Raw genomic sequence first — 19,527 nt, forward strand, 5'->3', positions numbered from 1 at the left:
CCACAAACCTGCTTTGTTTTCTCTATTAGCAGCTGCCATGGCAGATCTCTTAGGAGTCATTCTAGCTTCTACTTTCTCTCTAATCTTTATTCTGTAAGTTTTAATTTATATTTATAATGACAATAGTCTGTTTTCATTTACCTAAGAAAATAAAAAAATCTGCAAGTCTGAAGTCCATTCTTTAAACCTCCCTGTTTTTAAAGTGCACTTCACTTACCTGGTCTGTTTCCCTGAAAGTGATGAGCTCACACTGTATGGCTAAATGACTTCCACCTATATTCTAAATGCCCTTAAAACTTGTAAAAATCACTTAAGTCCCCAAGTTGAGGGACCATGAGAGCCAGGAAAGGGATTTTGTTATGCCTTTACCCATCTAATCACTTCTAAACCAAGGCTTTGAGAACCTTGGATTTGGAAAACTGAGCGAAGCACTCTCTGAGGAAGATGCTGAAAAAATGTGATTTTTATAACATTTTAGAGAATGCAGGTTTTTTTCTTTTTTCTATCATATCCTTAAATCTTAAACTGAGCTTTCTAGGGGCTAACCTGATTATGTTACTTGCCTGCATAAAACCCTTTAATGGTGTACCCAGAATAAAGCCCAGACTCATTAGCATGGATTATAACACCCTCAGGATCAGGCACCTGCAAGGCATTTGGCATTCCCTCCTCCATTCATACTTTACTCCCGTCCTCCCTTCCCATCTGATTTCCTCCCTCCCACTCGCGACTCAGCCAGTCCCATCTGTCCTCTTTTAAAGGATCTGGGTATGCCATTTATTCGGACTAAAACAATCTCTGCCATCCTCCCCTCCTCTACCATCGTTTAATTGCCATTCACCCCCTCAGACTTTCCTCAGGGGAGCTTAGATAACAGTGCCAAAAGCTTACCTCAACCACAGTCCTTTCCACGCTAATTATGATAATGTGTTTACTTTTCAACCTCCTCCACTAGACAGTGAGCTTCTTCAGGGAAGCCATTTATACCTTCCTTGTATTTGAAGACCCAAGACCCAGCAAAGACTATATCCTATAATGGCAGGCACGTAAATCTATGTGGATGAACTGCAGTTCTCTTACAGCTGGTGGTGTTTAATCTGATCAACACCATAATTTTTTGTTGTCCTTTAAATGGAAACTAAGAGCAACTGAATGTTGTTTCAAAAGTTGGTCACCCCAAATATGGTCAAGGAAGTCACACGAGGTCACGTTTCAAATAAGCAGATGCAATCTTTTTTGGAAAGTCCATACACTATCAAGTATTATTTTAATAGGCACTGCTTACATAAATTCAGCACAAAGTAGAACATTTATTTTGTGTATAATTACAGGTTTATCTTAGCCTAAAATATTTACTCTTCTGCAGTTTTACAGATCATTTTGTTTCCATTAGGCATCTCGAAAATTAAGAAAGAAGAAAGATAATTCACAACATTATTATCCTCTGCTAAATTCCAAAAAGTAATCCGGGTAGTATCGTGAAAAACTTTCACACCTGTTTTAATAGTTTCATCATATGAAGAAGAATATAATAATGATACTTATATATTGGAAGGTAAAGAATTTTCAGGAAAAAAAACCCCTGCATGTAAAAGTTATGCTATAAAAATGCACTCCATTGTTCTAAAAAGTGTGTATTTAAGTCATCTCTATACCTAATGTGGGACTCATATTCATGACCCCAAAATCAAGGCTCTCATGCTCTTCTGACTGAGCCAGCAAGGCTCTCCAAAAATGCACTCCATTCTCATTTCTTTTAAATTCTAACTCTAAACCAAAAATCTGACTTGAGATTCAAACTTAATACTTGTTTATTAAAAATCTAGTTTTATTTACTAGTATCATTCATCCAACTCCCAAACATTTATTATAGTATAAAAGTAGTTTTTAAAGAGCATGTTGGGGCACCTGGGTGGCTCAGTCAGTTAAGCATCCAACTCTTGATTTCAGCTCAGGTCATGAGATCGAGCCCCGAGTCAGGCTCCATGTTCAGCACGGAGCCCGCTTGGGATCCTCTCTCTTCCTCTCTCTGCCCCTCCCTCGGCTCATGCTCACGCTCACTCTGTCTCTAAACAGAGTGAATAAATAAATAAATAAACATTAAAAAAATAAAAATAAAAAGTATGTTAATTTTTAGTCACAGTCAAAAACTTTAAAAGATCTCTTGAAAAAACATTTAGAGCCCATATGTCAACTGTGCCAAAAAGACCCATCTAGGGAAGATCCTTGGGACTCGTCTTCTGGATCTGGACTGGTCTTCACCTATACTGAGGTGAAGACTGAAGATACTCTAATCAGACTAATGTACAAAAATACCAGAAATAAATCAAAATCCATACAATAACTAATGGTCAGAACTACTGCAGAAAGCCATGGATGGACAAAGCTGAAGAAAACAAACTATAAAGATAGCATCTGAGGCTCAAATGGCTGCCGCGTCATGTTAGAAGGAGACTGGATGGAAGTAGGGGGACCTAGGTCAGTGCAGTGATTAAATATGGTAGGTTCATGTAATGATTTACTTTAAGAGAAGCCACAATAAATACAGAAATTTCTAAAACTTTATAAACTTGATTTTCAAGTAAAATATAAATTTTAGTTGAAGCAATCAAAACAATTTGCTCTGCATTTACAATGACTCATATGATCTTCTATATTTAATACAATCTATATAAATTATGCTTTTTCTCCTCTATTAATATACCCAAAACTTGGTTCAAAACAAATACTATCATGACAGAAATAGTATGGCTGAAAATATAGCTACCACAAGTTGGGTGACGGGCAAAGGGTCCATGAAAATACATTAAACATAAATGTTAAGAACATCTATGTATTTCTGAAGCTTCAGTTACTCAGAAGTATTTGAAAAACGTATCTGAACTGCTAACTACAGCAGCTGACATCTATATTTGGGGTTATAAACAAGGCCAGAATGTCACTCATTTGTTGCAGACTCTTCCAAAGAAGACAATCACAGAAATTGGTTGTATTGGGTGTTGAACCAGTTATATTGGGCTTTGAAACGAATCAAGCCATATTTGATAGAATTCGGTTTGCTAATTATGAAGTTTAGTTAATAAGAGATACTAGAACAATAGATTGAGACATGCATCTGATGTCACAAAATGTGAAAGTAAAACAGACTCATCTGCTGCTATGCATGAGAAGAATTTCATGAGAAGAAGAACAAAAAAGACATTTGTTTTACAGCTTAAGTTTTTAAAGACAAACTGCTCCAAGATCTTTACTTGGGTTTTAAAATATATTTTTCTTGAATCGCTTTAACTTTCTAAAGTGAGTTGACAAACTGCCAAGTTAAATAGTCTCTCATGCTTCCTTTCTTGTATATTTATTTAAAAAGTAGAATAGTACTAACGAAAAGCAAAACCTTATTTTTTTTTAAATTACTATGATTTTAGTAATCTCTTTACTGTTTTGCTAAACCAATTCTTCTTGATTTTGCCTAAACTATATATTTTATTCTGGGTGCTTTCTCAGTTCATTTTGTATCTAAGCATAGATACCAAATAAGCAACTGGCCAATGAACTCAGGATTGTCTCTCAATAGTTCACTTAACTTTTAAGACTGAACACAACCTCCAGAAGTAACTAAGAACCTACTTTGTTCTGTTCTACTATAAAGTCACTTCAGGTTGGTTTAGAGTACTGGGGCAATTAATCTCTAATGTACTTAGAATATACTGTACTTTCACCATATAAATAGGGAGGTATAATTATACATAAATGTAATATAAATGATACATAGCATACATGCCATATTATCATGATATATACATAGGATAATACATATTATAAAATGGGGTACACGAGCTGTCAGACCTAGAGAATACTAAAAGATCTTAAAACTTTTCTAACATATAAATAAGGGGATCTTTTGCATATTGTATGCAAAGAAGAAAATGACTAAAAATGTCTAAATAGATTTAAAGACAAATGAGGACAAAGAGAAGCAAAAGGAAAAGTTGTCAAATAAAAAGCCTATGATGCTCACACCCTTTCTAAGGTAACTATTCCTGACTATGGCCCTGCTGCTGGGGCTGTCTGGGTGGCTGTGAGTGTTGCACATGGTTATCTTTCCAGCTGTGAGACCAAAGGTGGGCAGCTGACCAGTGGCAGCCAGTCTATGGGCTGGCCTGCAATTAATCACATGGTCTGGTGTGAAAAGACAAATAACAGCAATCGGATTATCCATGAGCACTCTAAAGTGAGTGAATAATGATCAAGGCAATTAGCAGCAGATGTGGAAGCTGCAAGGGCACTAAAAAGGGGCCCTGAGGCAGAACCAAGGCCACAGAGGGGCACTGTAGGCCAAAGCTCTAGGAAAGCAAAAAATTGTGCAGAGGATATAGAACAGGAAACAGAAAAGAAGGAAATAATGTGAGATAGAACAAAGCAGATGCAAAGACTTCCCAGAGGACAGAAATGCAGACAGCAGGACAAAGGGACAGTCCCCTGGGAGTGCCTCTGTTTCCAGTAACTTTCTCATTTCAGCACAGGACCATCCTTACTTACTTAAAGGCAAAATAAAACAAAACTCATTTTCTTCGTATACCCTGAGTGAGTCTCACACTCTGTTCCCCACAATTGGAACTTAATTAGAATTATTATTAATGATCTAAACCCAGGTTAATGAGAAGTTTACACAAATATTACATGCTCTTAAAAAGCTATATACAGCACATGAGACTTTTCAAATGTGCTGAATTCCCCAGAAATGGTGCCAACTTATCACAGAGCCAATATACTAACTTACTTCGTTGTCAAGATTAAATCACACTAACAGCATGCTGCAGCACTGCTAGTTGTCTGGGTTTTAACCACTCAAACCCAAAACCTGGGTATGTATTACCAGTTTGAGAATTTTCTTTTATACTGAGTTCTTAGCAAACCATGCTACCTTAGAATTTTATGTTACTTAGGAGGGCCAGTGTGAAAGAACAGACTAGAAGCATTTATAATAACCCAGCAAAGGCAGAATAATTTTTAAGAAGTTGTCATATGGACTGGAAAAAATTGTGCAAGCAACCTCACTATTCTTAAACAATTTTAGCAAATGCACTAATAATCTCAAATCTGATTTGATATTCTATATTCCGGAGAAGAGGTTACAAAACAGCAGTCAAAGACCAATCTAGCCTATAGAAGTGTTTGGTTTGGTCTGCAATGTTTTTATTTGGTTGTTTTTAAATTAAACTAGCTGATCGAACTCCAAAATCAAAAGATAATACTTATATGTAAGTGCTGAAATTTTTGGCTTCTTTTGATACATCAGATGATTTGCCCATATGGGCCCGTATTATTTTCACAAGTCAACAAAGGATTATAGCCAAGGAGTTAGTTATTCCATTTAGAATGGACAAGTGCATTCCAGTTTCTCCTAATTTTCTCCTGTTGCTTGCCAAACCTTGTGAGTATTTCAGTTTGTAACCTCTGCTCTAGAGACAGGAGGCAGAAATCTCACCTGGGCCATCAACATACAACAATTATTAATCTACAAATAGCAACACCGCACATGAACAGATTGATAACTAAGGTACTATGAAATACTTCAGAATTTCTAGTCCCAATTCCATTTTGGATTTAACGACAGTTAAGTGCAGATCTAAGCTGGCAGTCCCTGGCCCTTTCACTATGCCAAGGCCCTTCTTACCTTTTCTGTCTGGCTTGAGGTTCCTATCCACGGGGGGTGGTTCACAGTCTGCAACAGGAACTGGCCTTCGGGGAGGGGTCTTTGGGCTGGACCGGAAGCCCATATGAGCTGGAGGAGGAACTTGCATTCCAAACGAAGAAAAATCAAATGTTCCCGGAGTCATTGGCACATAATTTGCTTCCTGAATTGGTTCCGTAAAACTGCTGGAATGTTGTCGTGGAGGAGAATTGGGATTCATTGGGACATAATTTTCATCCAGTTCTTCACTTGATACACTTCCCACTGTCAATATATTTTTGATTTTCTAAAACACACATACATTAAACAAAAACTATTATCAAACAGGAAAACACAGTTGTAAGTCACACCTATTCATATGGATCTGAAAGGACTTTTATTTCATGATCTCATTTAGTTTCAGGGCACTAAGTGTGAAGATCCGGACAATGAAACACACTTGATACCAAGGTCAGTTATACTTACAAAGTGGTTATGGAAGCCTTCAAGTGAACTAGATCTGTCACTTGGAAATGTTCGTGGAATATCATAGCAGTCTTGAGAACTAGCATCTAAAATAGAAAACAAACTATAAGCATTTCTTCCCATCTTTGCCATCTCTTAGGATTCTCAGAATGATCTGTTCTCTTTCTTTACACGCATGCATGCAGGTAAGCATGCACATGCGCAGATTTTTAAAAAGATGCTCACAGAACAGTATCTTGAATGGGCACATTAAACCACCAGAAAACAGACACTCACTGATATGCTAACCAGTACCAGCATTTGATTATGGCAATGAATGATTGTCTAAGCCTGGGATGAGATGGGTATTTAATGACAGAGAAAATAAATACTTCTATTTTCCCATCTTTTGCACCACGTTGGGCCTAACTTATATCTCAGTAACCTATAATTAGATTACAGAGCTACTTCAAGTAGGGAATTAAAAACTGGTATTGAATGGCCAAATAAAGTATCCATATTAGTACTATTCACGATGCATTAAATCTTCATTTTCTTTAGGACAGGTGGATAACTACCACAAAACACAGAAACGTTGGCACATAGTTTATAGGGTATGTGCCTCTTAAACTCTGGCCTTCTATTTTTTAGGACTTTAAGAACCTCAGATTGGAACCCAGACTGAATTTTTCCCCTCTCAAGGTCTGTAATTTTTGGCAGGCTCTAGGAGATGGTATAGGACTCAGTGAAGTGGCTAGGGTAAGGGGAGAGAAGATTCAGAGCTTTAAAAATAAATAAAACCAAACAAACAACTGATTAGGACTGAGTATACTCGTTGGGTACAACGTATAAATTGCTTATCGAGGAAGGAAGGAAACGGAGCCCAACAGATGTGACACGGAAGCAGCTATGATGGCACACAAATACAGGAAAGGGATGACTCGGAGAGGCTTTGTGGCTGGTCCTTTTCCTGCTCCTCTGTCCCATTAGAGTCTACACACCCAGGATACATGGAAAGCAGGAAAGAGGGGTGCACACTTCCTTTGGCAGGAAGGTATTACTAAGGCCATACTTCTTCAGGGATGGAAAACTCCACCTCTTTCTCCCTTCCAGCAGAGCATGCACACAGACACTCGCTGCATGCACAAACACCCTTCAAAGGATCTACTGAGACTCTGCCATCTTCCTACATGAGTGGGTGACTGCAGAGCTGAGGAAAAAAAGGACTATCATTTACCATCATTCTATGCTGAAAAGAACAAATATTCAGATAAACAGATTTTCTATCGTTAACTTCTAACACAGTAGAAGCCAGTTAGAGCTGACCTTTTCGCAATTTGTTCAAATCCACAGTGGAAATGGTATTACTACGTGATGGTGGCATCCCTGCTGTAGGGATACAGTAACTACTGTCAGTATCTGAGGCCGTGCGTGTGATACTACACGTTTCCACAGGCGATCGGTCATGAGCCGGATGTGGTTTCGGTGGCCGAGGTGGAGGAATATCTGGAATAGTGTCTAGCTTTGACGTCTGTCCCAAAGTTCCTTCTGGAAATGTTCGTGGAATCTGATAAGTATTACCAGGTGTTGGAGGAATGTCATAACTAATAGATACATGCCTCATTTGAGTCTCTACACTTGATGTCCCAGATGGGGTATTAAAAACATAGAGTTCTCCATCTGCCTCGGTACTTGATGGAGACACCTTTGGTAAAACATCGTGGGAGTAACTTCTGGGCAGGTTATAAAGGCTGGAGTCTACAGAAACAGATGCAGCACGAGACGGTGGAGAGTCATACATCATTTGCTGCTGAAAAAAGCCATTCACTCCATGTTTGCTCTGGGAGGAAGCAGGATTTTTATGAGAAGGGACGTTATCATTGCAGTCTGTTTCAGAAGAGGTGGATTTTGCAGAATCAGCATGTGTTCTAAATAAAAATTGTTAATGACAGAAAATAAAACATGGTGAAGACATAAGACTACATTTTAATAAATATATTTATAGTTTAGCAATCAAACTACATGGCTTTTTTCATTAGATTTTTTTGTGTGATCCATAAGATTTAAAGCATGAATGTTCCTTAGTTTTTATGATTATACACCAGACAATAAAACCACCACCACAAAACCACCAAAAGCATTCTCCCTAATTCCTGCCCTGTACGTGCCCACACCCCCAAATCCACCTATTAAATCCATGATCCCTGAAGCACTGGAATTAGAAAGGTACAAAACTCTGAGAAAGGTAAATGATTAAGACATAGACACAAGGAAAATCATTTCCCCTGAAGAGCATGCAGAAACCTCGTGCCAATGCAGTTTATCAAGCTGGTCCATTGCTCTTTAGCCCACCTGTGGCAAATTCGTTGTTCTGCAAGACTATAAGTCTAATGATTTCCTGGTATTGAATAAATTCAATGTGACCTACAAGGAGGTGGCAACTTGAAAGGTTTGTATATCTTCCTTTCTACTAATTTTCTTTAACAAACACTCAGCCAATACTATAAAGACGATCAACATATAACGCACAGAGTTCGCCAACTCCAAAAAATAATTAACCTTGAGAAATCTCATTAGAGTATATTTAATGTTTTGGGTACACTTCCAGTCTTTGCTTTCTGTGGTATCACAAAATTTGGGTAAAAGCCAAAATGAAGCTAATGATACCAGCACATTGCACTTCCTTAACGGTTAACAAGATAGTTAACCTCTTGTGAGTGATGTCTAAAGTCTGGTAGGAACTTGAATTTAATCTTTTAAAATGTAACTTGTGAGAGTTCTTTAAGGTCTGATCTTCCCTGATCTTTTAGTAACACCTAGCACTATGTATCACATGTATTTATTCAAACTCTCCACCGCTGTTGTCACGGAACCCATACTGTAACATCCTCACTTCCATTCTCCCTCGCTGATTACTCCCTTGTTTCACTGACTGGCTCCTTCTCCCGTGTCTCTACCCGGGAACAGCCAACAGAATCCAGTCTTCTGGATTCTGATTCTTGACCACACACACCATTTAAAAACCCTCCTTTCTCATGACTTCACATTCCACTGAATGCTGATGACTCCCATCATCTCACCAAACTCTTGAGTCCCATATTTTCAAACTGTTCGAATATATTTCTATATGGTTACCCCAGTGTTAACCCTGCTTATGCATACCAAGCCAAATTCAACTTACTTCTCAAACTGATTGTCCTTTCTGACTTGCCATGAAAAGAAATGTCTTTATCCAGATTCTCTAGGCTCAAAATGCAATCAGCGTTGACTCACTCTCTTTGATCTCCACCATCCCCCTGCAGGCACTGACTCCTTCTTCCTAACCAAGTAACTATTCCCTGCTCTGTTCCCACTGTCCCCACCCCAAGTTCAGGTCTGGGTTTCTGCTAAGATCCACACCACCGAACCCTCTTAAGAAGTCTCAGTGGACCTCCTTCCTCCAGTTTCTCCCTCTTCCAGTGAACTCAAGGGACCATACTGTGAGGCTGCTATAAGGTCAGTATTTTCAGAACATGGTTTTCATATCACTCATCTATTTGGAGAAAATACTGTTAAAGGTCCCAGCAGGCTGGGGGAACTACAAAAAAAGCCCACAAGCAACTCCACTTACCATCCCTGGCTCCGCCTGACATGCGCTATCTTATGCCCTACTCTCCCCCAGTGGAACCCTCTACTCTGGGCAGGCTTTCCTCTCATTTGCTTCCTCTGGCCCCTCACTCTCACCTCGCCTTTCTCTCAAATGCTTTTTATGCAGATTGCTAATGACAGGGTCCTTTTCTCTCACCAACAAGTATAGTTCAAATCCTACACCTCCTTGGAAACGTTTCACCTTCCATTTTAAGAACACTTGCACTGTCCCTTCTAGGAATTTCTAATGCATCTACACATATTCTAAATTTGCACTTCATTTAATTCAAACATGTGGGTTAAGAGAAGCTAGAAGCACAAGTAATAAGTTCCCTGCTCTTGACTAGCTTATGGTTTAGCGAACAATAAACTATATATATCAAACTATTTCCAATTCTGTGATAAAAGGGAGGCATGACCAGGATGCTATGAAAACCCACAGAGGCATTTAGTTCAGGCTGGGAGTTTGGAGGAATGTTTCCTAGAGGAGTAGATGTCTGAGCTGAATCCTGAGTCCTGCCAGATGAACAAGAGTTTGCAAAGCAATTCTCCTGCCTTCACCTGCAGACACTTAACGTTCGCATGTTTTGACTTCTTCATAAGCTTTGCTTGTAAACTCTGAGGGTGACTGTATCTGAGGCGGCTTATGTAGTTAGTCTGTTCCTTCACAGCACCTACCAAGACAGTGGGCACATAGTGGGTACTTCATAAATATCTGTCAATTAACTGTCACTTCTGCAAAATACATAGATACAAAATCTATCTGAGCAGGGATTCTCAGCATAATTTCTACTATAACAGGAAAGCTGTAACACCAATGAGATCAATGAAAGATACCATATAACAAGAAAATGCACTGAAAACTGTGACTTAGCTATTGGCTTTTAAAAAGTTGATACTGAAAAATAATTGTGAATCTCTATAAAATAAAATCTTAGTTAGTAGCAGAGGTAACAAAGTTGCGAATGTATAATTTTAAATACTCACAGCAAACAAGCAAAATCAAGTTAGAATTTGATATTATTAACTAGTGTTGATTTATAAAAAGATTTTTGTTTGTTTTTGTTTTTGTTTTTTTGCTCTTACAGGTAAAATCCCATTACAACAAATATCTAGAAACCCATCTTTGGAATGTCTGTATTCCATTATCTCGGGGAATCATTCACAACAACCTAATCTGTGGTTCTTGACAAATTCTATATAAAAATTGCTGAACAAGCACTTTGTACCATCTTAGTCTGGTAACAGTCACTTTCTCCATGAAAACAATCACAACAATTTTTTTGTTATAAAATAATGCTTAATATCCAATCACTCCATTTAAAAAGCATCTTTCACATCTACTATGTAATTCCCACTTTTATATTCCTCAAGTGAGGACATAAATATCCCCAACATCACTAGTTGCCACCACACTGCTGATGGCAGACACAGGTTCCCTGGTCTTCATTTTCTGGCTCCAATTCTGTTACCTCTGGCCTTCCAATCAACAGAAAATGACAAGAGTGATCAAATGAAACTACTGCACAGCTTAGAAGAAAAGAAAGAAGCAGGAAGGGAGATGATGGGGAAACCAAGGATTTGGGGAAGGCTTTATGATACCTTTGGGCAAGCACTGAAGTCCACAGATTTGTTTCTACTTAGAGATGTATAAACTCAGAGCTTGAGGTAAGCTCTGCTTCACGGCTAGGTACGATGACTGGAAAGTTTTATGGTTTTTAGCAATATACTTGATTGATTAAATTTCATCAAATTTCACTAAAACCCAATTTATATATTCCCATAGAATTTGCTATATTGGGATTTTACCCGTATAATTAATTTTTCACACAGATCCAAAGCAACCACAACACACTCACTGCAACGGAATCGTTTTGCTTTCAAAATCTTCTAGTAGTAGGTATTCCTCTCCTTCTTCAGAAACAAAAGATGACCCTTGGCTGGTTTACAATCACATAAGAAATGGAGCAAGATCACCATTTATAAATCAGTGCAATCTGTTAAGCAAGTAATACTGTGAGTCTGTAACAAAGACTATGAAACAGGAGACAGATTTCTAAAAGAGCCTTGTAGGTATAAGTGTTCTTTGCCAAAGATAGTAGAGAATGCGTTTCTTCCATAAAACTCCTGAATATCAGAAACCATTAGAAGAATATAACCTGAAATATAGTAAGCCTAAACTATAACCCTAGATAGCTGGGTTTCTGTTAAGCCTTCAAATCAGAATTTAAAAAGTTTCAAGATTCTAAGTGCGCACGCACGCATGCACGCACACACGCACAGGTATTTACCTGGTGGGTTCAGGCTTCTTGCTTTGACAGTTGATTAGCAAGAGGTAGTCTTGAGGATCCTCCTGGATGCCAACAGTTTCCAGGTGTGGTGGAAGATTAATTAGCTGATAGGGAGGAGGTGGAGCAGCGGAGGATGAATCTACCTGGGTGGACGGTGGTGCTGTGTTGACCGCCAAAGGTAAATCGGCTGGCGCCTGGGCAGAGTTGCCAGGGGGCTTCACAAGATCTGCAACACCAAAGTAGAACTGTCATCGTCTATCCCATTTTAAGGGCTGTTTCTTAAATAAAGCTCCTTGAAAGTTTGAAGACAAACTGTTTAAACACACAGGAGCGTGATAAACCATGACAATGTCAGTTAAAACAAATTCTACCCATACAGCAACATTTGTACAAGAAATTATTGGCTCTTGTCAAAGAGATATGAAGAGTAAAGGCTCTTTCTTCCAGAGGCTATAATAAAGCCATGTTAACTTTGCCTTGAACAATCTTTAGTTTTGAGGCTACTGGCAATGAAGATGTTATATAATCGTAGCACCAGAGGTAGATTTTTTTCCATAATAAAAAAACAGTGTTTCCCATGCCAAGCCAACTTTCCAAGGAGGCCCATTTTATTATGTGGCATTCACAGGCACGAGGATCACCTCTTTGCCCCATCTTTATTTTGCTGTTCATTCTTTTCCTTCTACTCCTCAGCAGACTAAGGAGAAATAGTTCAAATTCTGGGATTCATGTTCAGGGAAAGAGATTTTAATGCTTCTCCTCTCCCCTCAGCTCATAGCCTCATTTACCATTTATTGGGTTTCTGTAATATTTTCAGGCAAAAGGGGTCAGCAAGTGAAGGAGTAATTTATTAAGCACTTAACAATGTTCTGAGAAGATATATGAAGCTAGCTAAATTGTTTACAGTTAAGTAATCTGAAAACAAACTGAAAACCTAGAGATAAAATCCCACGTTAATCACTGACACAACCAAATAAATTTTCAAGAACCCAGAAGAAAAATTCTCTGTTAGTGTGGTTAGGAATACAAGACTAAAAATCCAGAAAAAGGTAAGTACTCATATATGAATAAACAAATTTATTTACTGTCTGTTTATGTTACAACAGAAAAGGCTGGCTTCAAACGGAGATTTTTTTTAAATAACAAAACATTATCTAAAAGACACTAAAAAGTGGTAAAGGATTTAATATGTTCAACCAAACAAAATCAAATGGGAGGTCATATGACCTGTCAAGTCACCAGGAAGGAGCTACATGTCAGCTCTAGCTTCCCTAGACACTACAGGATAAGTCCACATGGTTTTGATAATGTCTTTATGTATTCAACTTTAATATCTGTATATGCACCACAGCAAAATTTATGTAGTTTATATTTTATAACTGTTCTTCCTAAGCACAGAAGCTCATATCATGGGGCGCCTGGGTGGCTCAGTCGGTTAAGCATCCAACTCTTGGTTTCAGCTCAGGTCATGATCTCATGGCTTCGTGGGATCGAGCCCTGAACTGGGCTCTGTGCTGACAGTGTGGAACCTGCTTGGAATTCTCTCTCTCTCTCTCTCTCTCTCTCTCCCCCCCCCCCCCCGCCCTCATGCATGCTCTTTCTCAAAATTAATAAACTTTTTAAAAAAGCTCATAATTATAAAGCTTGAATAAACCCATTAGTATGGCTAAATATAAGTTTACCTTTATTTATGGGTCCCCAAAACAAACACAAAGGATCAGAACTCCTATGCATCAGTGTGCCCCACAGGTGGTAGATGCTTAAAGTGTTTCATTCACCTAGCAGAAACTCACTAAGCACTTTCTTTCTTTCTCTCTCTTTCTTTTTTTAAATGTTTATTTAAAATAAATAAATAAATAAATAAATAATAAATAAATGTTTATTTTTGAAGGAGAGAGAGACATAGTGTGAGCAGGGGAGGGGCAGAGAAAGAGAGGGAGATACAGAATCTGAAGCAGGCTCCAGGTTCTGAGCTGTCAGCACAGAGCCGGATGCGGGGCTCAAACTCATGAGCTGTGAGATCATACCAGAGCCAAAGTTGGACTCAGCTTAACCAACTGAGCCACCCAGGTGCCCCACTAGGCACTTTCTCTACATCATGCTGGAAGAGATTAAGGCAAGGGGCACTCCCAAATCTTCAAGATCCATTCAACTGCAAGTGCAGTTTGGAATTTGCTCAAGCATTATGTCAGCTCTACTAGGTGCTAATTTAAGTATGAGGACTTCTTTCACTTGGAGAGTTTGGCCTGAGTACATAGAAGTTGAGCTAATTTCTAACATTTTCTCTTTGTTATGCTGCATGCAATGTCAAGTCTTCATACAAGCTCATCTAATAAAATCTAATACTTTATGCCAGGAGTTAATTCCTTCTTATTTATGAAAGGTGAGAAAAGAAAATGGTGAGAACAGAAAAATATTCTTTTGGACATTTATACAACATAATGCCATAATTTCATTGGGAACTCATAAATACCTCATTATGTCTAATAGATGTTGATTGCCAATAGTGTACATAATGTACTCTGTGAAATGTTTTACTGTTTTGACTCAGTTACAAATATATAAAGATTTAGTTAAGAGGATTTTACATCAGTGATTCAGTAAATCCTTGTGCATTGTTAAACTTAAGAGAATTATGAAAAATATTTACCTGAAATATAAAAATTTTCAGAAAAAATATTTTCTGAAGAGCTTTCAGAAAAACCTATACAACTTCAAGGAAGAAAAGGGGGGGAGGCGAGAGGTCAGAAAGCAGTTACCATATCCTATAGGCTGTATTCACAAATACATTTTACATACTTCTTTTTGTGCCATAGACATGTGGTAAAATCGTATGATCCCATTCAATTTTTAGTTCTGACCAAAACAAAATGAAACTCAACACTGGAAACACATCACTAAATAAAACAGTCTGAAACCTAATTCTCCACTGTAACTCCTAAAGTAAGTTTTTCAGGTGGATGTTTTTAGAGATACACTTTTCCTTTAATATTTTTTCTAAACTTGATAGCTACACACTAAATGAACACAGTGATTCATCTTCAGTGTGGGAAAAGAATCACCCGGCCAGGCAATCCTTTTATCTGACCCTGTTTTATTAACACAATAGGACCATCTCATTTTTAACCTTCCATTTCTTCTACCTGTGAATGACTAAAGTTTTTTATCCTCTTTAGAGATGCAAGATCCTCTCAATTTCTGGAAGAAAAAAAAAAAGACTGGGATTCAAAGGTTCCTTTTTAAAAAATATATAGCATCTTGTTCACAATATGGGAAAGCTTGCATCTACTTCTAAGAGGCAAGAACTGGAGAGAACTTCCACTATGTTCACTAGCAAGCTCATGAAAGAAAAGACCTTTAAACAGCCATGAAAAGCAAGCCCAACCATTCCAAACAAGATGGCATATGAAGACTTAAAAAGGAAAGGGAACCGGGGCACCTGGGTGGTTCAGTCGGTTAAGAGTCTGACTTCGGCTCAGGTCATGATCTTGCGTTCGTGGGTTCGAGCCCCGGGGCAGGCTCTGTGCTGACAGCTCAGAGCCTGGAGCCTGCTTCGGATTCTGTGTCTCCCTCTCTCTCTGCCCCTCCACTGCTCGTGCTCTGTCTCTCAAAAAAATTAAATAAAACATTAAAAATTTTTTTTTAAAAAAGGAGAGGGAACACTGCTCTGCCACTTTGGCTCAGATAATGCACTATCTTCAAAGTTTTAGTCTTTGGGGCTGTTTTACTCATATTAATTTGACTATATACTCAGCTCTGCATATTTTAATGCAAGCACTGCAGTGTGTCTAAGTACTCTCATTTCTGGTCAAAGTTAACCAATTGGTCTGAAAAACTTCTGTTCCACTTTACAAAGACACATGATTTACCCCATTCTGCCCGACAAGTAGTTGAGCAGATCCCGTTTGTTGTTTTCTGCCTCACCTGGGTCTCTAACTTACTGCTCTTTCTAAGTAATGCTGGTATCAAGTTTCTGAGAACCAAATATCAGCTTAGGGTTTGCTTATGTGTGTAAAATCATTTCCTGTGTCTTAATTAAAAAAAACATAGAGTATATTAGCATTCGTTAAAGGCCTAATAAGCTGCTGGAGCAAATTCTTAACTAAATTTTACTTAGAAAGGTAACAAGTACTGGTAAGGTAAGCTTCAACCAGCTTTTGGTGAAGAGAAGTATATTATTATGTGAAGAGAACTACAAATAATAAATTGGTCCACATGACCCTGGCTTAATGCACAGTTTTATCCTGGTTGGAACCATAATGCCCTGGTGTTACTGTCCCTCATAGAAGTCGGGTGCCTACGTAATGCCTCTAAACAGTCAAAATAATATATACAGATATATTTTTTCTTTTAAATAATATTTTTTTTAATTTGAGAGAGAGAGAGAGAGAGAGAGAGAGAGCATGTGAGTCGGGGAGAGGGACAGAAGGAGAGGGACAATCTTAAGCAGGCTCCACACTCAGCAAGGAGCCCAATATGGGGCTGGATCCCATGACCCTGGGATCATGACCTGAGATAAAATCAAGAGTCCGATGCTCAACCAACTGAGCCACCCAGGTACCCCATATATACATGCATACATATGTACATATATATATATATATAAAGGCACAAGAGCTCAAGCCCAGGGAAGCAATTCTACTCTTTCTCATTGATAAGGAGAATATTTCAAAGTTAATATGACAGGTCCTCTGATTTTGTAACTACTGCCATACTGTATTTAGCATGTGGTAATAAAACTGCAGTGTTGCTCATGTCCTTGTCAGAAGACTAGATGAGATCCATTTCTCTCAAGCTGGGCTACATTTGCTGATAGGATACTTTTTGGTTTCTACAGCAAAAATTTTACCTTTATGTTCACAAACAGGTCAACAGGCAAATAGGTCAAGGTTACTCTGTTTCTATTAATTACTAATTTACCTGGTCTGTTGTAGAATTTTTTTTTTTTTTGTCAAGAGATGCACTTTGATTGATCTATGCCTAATAAACTTAACAAATTAAGAGTCTATGGACAAAGATTATGCGTCAATTAATATCAATCCTAAAGTAACTGTTTTCTCATTTCAGAACACATCATTTTTTATAGAAGAACATTTTGTAAAGGTAAATCTAACAAATGTATACAAATGAGAAACATCAGTAGTTGCAATTTTTAGTGAAGCAACCTGCAATTTCAATTTATTTATTCAAAAATTGAAGACCTTTAATCATAGTCCAATCTATTTAATGTGTTTCAAATAGAATTTTTTTTATTTTGATGATCTCCTTAATAGGTTGTGCAAACATTCTTGGAAACTTTTTAAATAAACCCCTAGGAAGTGCTGAAAATGTCTTAATTCTTAATCCAGAGGCATCCTGTCATCAGAATCATTGCGGGGATTTTAAAGATCTAGGTGCTGGAGCCCCATCCCAGGAGACTCAATGAATCAAGATCTCAAGAGCAGTAACTTGAAAATGTGTAAGAAAACAAAACAAAAACAGAATAAACTCTAGTTAAACTGGTCCTCAGGGAAATGCAAATTAAAACCACAATGAGGGGCACCTGAGTGGCTCAGTGGGTTAAGCAGCCACGTCTTGATTTCCACTCAGGTCATGATCTCAGGGTCGTGAGATCCAGTCCCCTGTTGGGCTCTGTGCACAGCGTGGAGCCCACTTAAGATTCTGTCTCTCTCCCTCTCTCTCTCAAAAATAAAAATAAATAATAAAACTACAATGAGACACCAGTACACATTCATAAGGATGGCTAAAATTAATGACTGACAAGACCAAATGTTGACGAGAATGTAGATAACTGGCAGTCTCCTACACTGCTGGTAGGAAAGCAACCAGTACATATCCTATGATGTAGCAATTCCATCCATCGCTATTTACCCATAAGAACTAAGGGTTTATGTCCATCAAAAGATATATATAACAACGCTCACAATAGCTTTATTTGTATCAAAATAGAAATAACCCAAAGGTCTATCAACATTCAAACAGATCCATAATTTGTGATATACTCATAAAATGGAATGCTACACAAGATGAAGAACTCCCACTACATGCTACATGGATGAATCTCACAGACTTCTATTGGAAAAAAAGAAGCCAGATTCAATGGTTTTGCTCATATAAAGTTCAGATACAGGCATTACTAATCTATGGTTATAGAATCAAAATCAAAAAATTTTTTTCTGGGTTTGTACTGGAAAGAAGGATGAAAAAACCTTCTGGGGGCTGGACATATTCTCTTTTTTTAACTCTGAGTGGCAGTTACACAGATTTATGTTTCTATATATAGATATAGATGGATGTATACAACTATATTGTACTGTATACTTAAGATCTGTACCTTCGACAGTAATGTGTCATACCTGAATAAAAAGTAAATAAAAATAAATCTAGCAGTTCTCTAAGAAGAACTGCTTTTACAGGAAAAGGGAGCATATGTATATTCTTACATTAGTTTACCTACTTTTCTAAAGGGAAGAATATCAAACAGTGACTATTTTTAAGCCACTATTATCTGGGCACTTTAAGAAAAGCAACTCAACTGATTGATAAGAGGCAACTTTCTAATCTTGCACCCTGAAATTAGACCAGGAGCCTTTGCGCCAAGTTAGTTAGCTGTTTAGAGCCCTTAGGCTGTGTTTCCTGGCACTTGTTAAGCAGATTTAACAGCTTCCACCTTGGTGTAGAAACAAAAATAAATCTGCACATTTCCAAGAAAAACAAAAGAAATTAGTCTCTACCCTCAAATCTGCTAAATAAAAGCATTCATAGGAACCGCACACAGTTCAATGAGCTACAATTTAAAAACAGATTCAGCTTGCCAGCATTCTGAGTATTCAATAATAGCAGTGGTCACCTGGGGCAGCGGAAATAACATGGTAACGATATTTTGAGAGGTTCCTGGAATCAAAACACAGGTCAGATTTTTCCCCTTTCCTTTTGTTTTCAGCAAAAAGTAGTTACTCTCATAGGGACTGGGGATAGTTATTTTCTCAGACTGTAATACCCAAGCATAGGATATTTCTTCCCACATCTTGCCTGACACAAGTATAGGGAAAAATGATTTCGTGTCATTAGTTTTAAGCCAAGAGTAAGAGCATACTCAACTTTGAAATGGGAAGAGCACAGGGCTCAGGGGACAGATTCTAGGTAAAAACAAAAACACCTATTATTTAGTGATTGGTGGGGAGATCTATTTAGAAGCAAGAGAATATAAAGCAGGTGGTAAAGCAAATGGAAGAACAAAGACATTCTGATATTTACTTTGTCATATTAAATTGTATGACTGTGATCACAAAAGATAATAGCAGTTCTTTGCTGTTTGAATCTTTAAATGTGTAGATTTTTGTTAAGGCATCTAGCAAAGTCAGCTACTACCAATGAATAAAATGTAGTGGTTAACTTTGAAGCGTTTTTGCAGTTTTGCTACTATGCATGAAAAATCAAAATTATAGAAAAAAATTTTTTTGTGGCTCCTAG

The 19,527-nt window shown here is 37.9% G+C and overlaps 1 protein-coding gene across 4 annotated transcripts in view; it reads right to left on the minus strand.

Annotated features, from left to right (window-relative positions):
* GAB1 (GRB2 associated binding protein 1) overlaps positions 1 to 19,527 on the minus strand; it is a 123,718-nt gene that overhangs the window by 18,334 nt on the left and 85,857 nt on the right. For 2 of the 4 annotated variants that reach the window (XM_030313005.1, XM_030313007.1), the window contains exons 3-7: positions 12,055 to 12,280; positions 11,623 to 11,703; positions 7,463 to 8,064; positions 6,158 to 6,243; positions 5,675 to 5,978 (exon numbers count right to left, since the gene is read on the minus strand). In XM_030313005.1, the coding sequence (XP_030168865.1) occupies positions 5,675 to 5,978; positions 6,158 to 6,243; positions 7,463 to 8,064; positions 11,623 to 11,703; positions 12,055 to 12,280 (1,299 nt within the window). The remainder of the gene's footprint in view (positions 1 to 5,674; positions 5,979 to 6,157; positions 6,244 to 7,462; positions 8,065 to 11,622; positions 11,704 to 12,054; positions 12,281 to 19,527) is intronic. The other 2 variants (XM_030313006.1, XM_030313008.1) reach the window with 1 other exon arrangement.

The sequence above is a fragment of the Lynx canadensis genome, chromosome B1 (assembly GCF_007474595.2).
Source record: "Lynx canadensis isolate LIC74 chromosome B1, mLynCan4.pri.v2, whole genome shotgun sequence".
In the NCBI taxonomy this organism is placed as follows: domain Eukaryota; kingdom Metazoa; phylum Chordata; class Mammalia; order Carnivora; family Felidae; genus Lynx; species Lynx canadensis.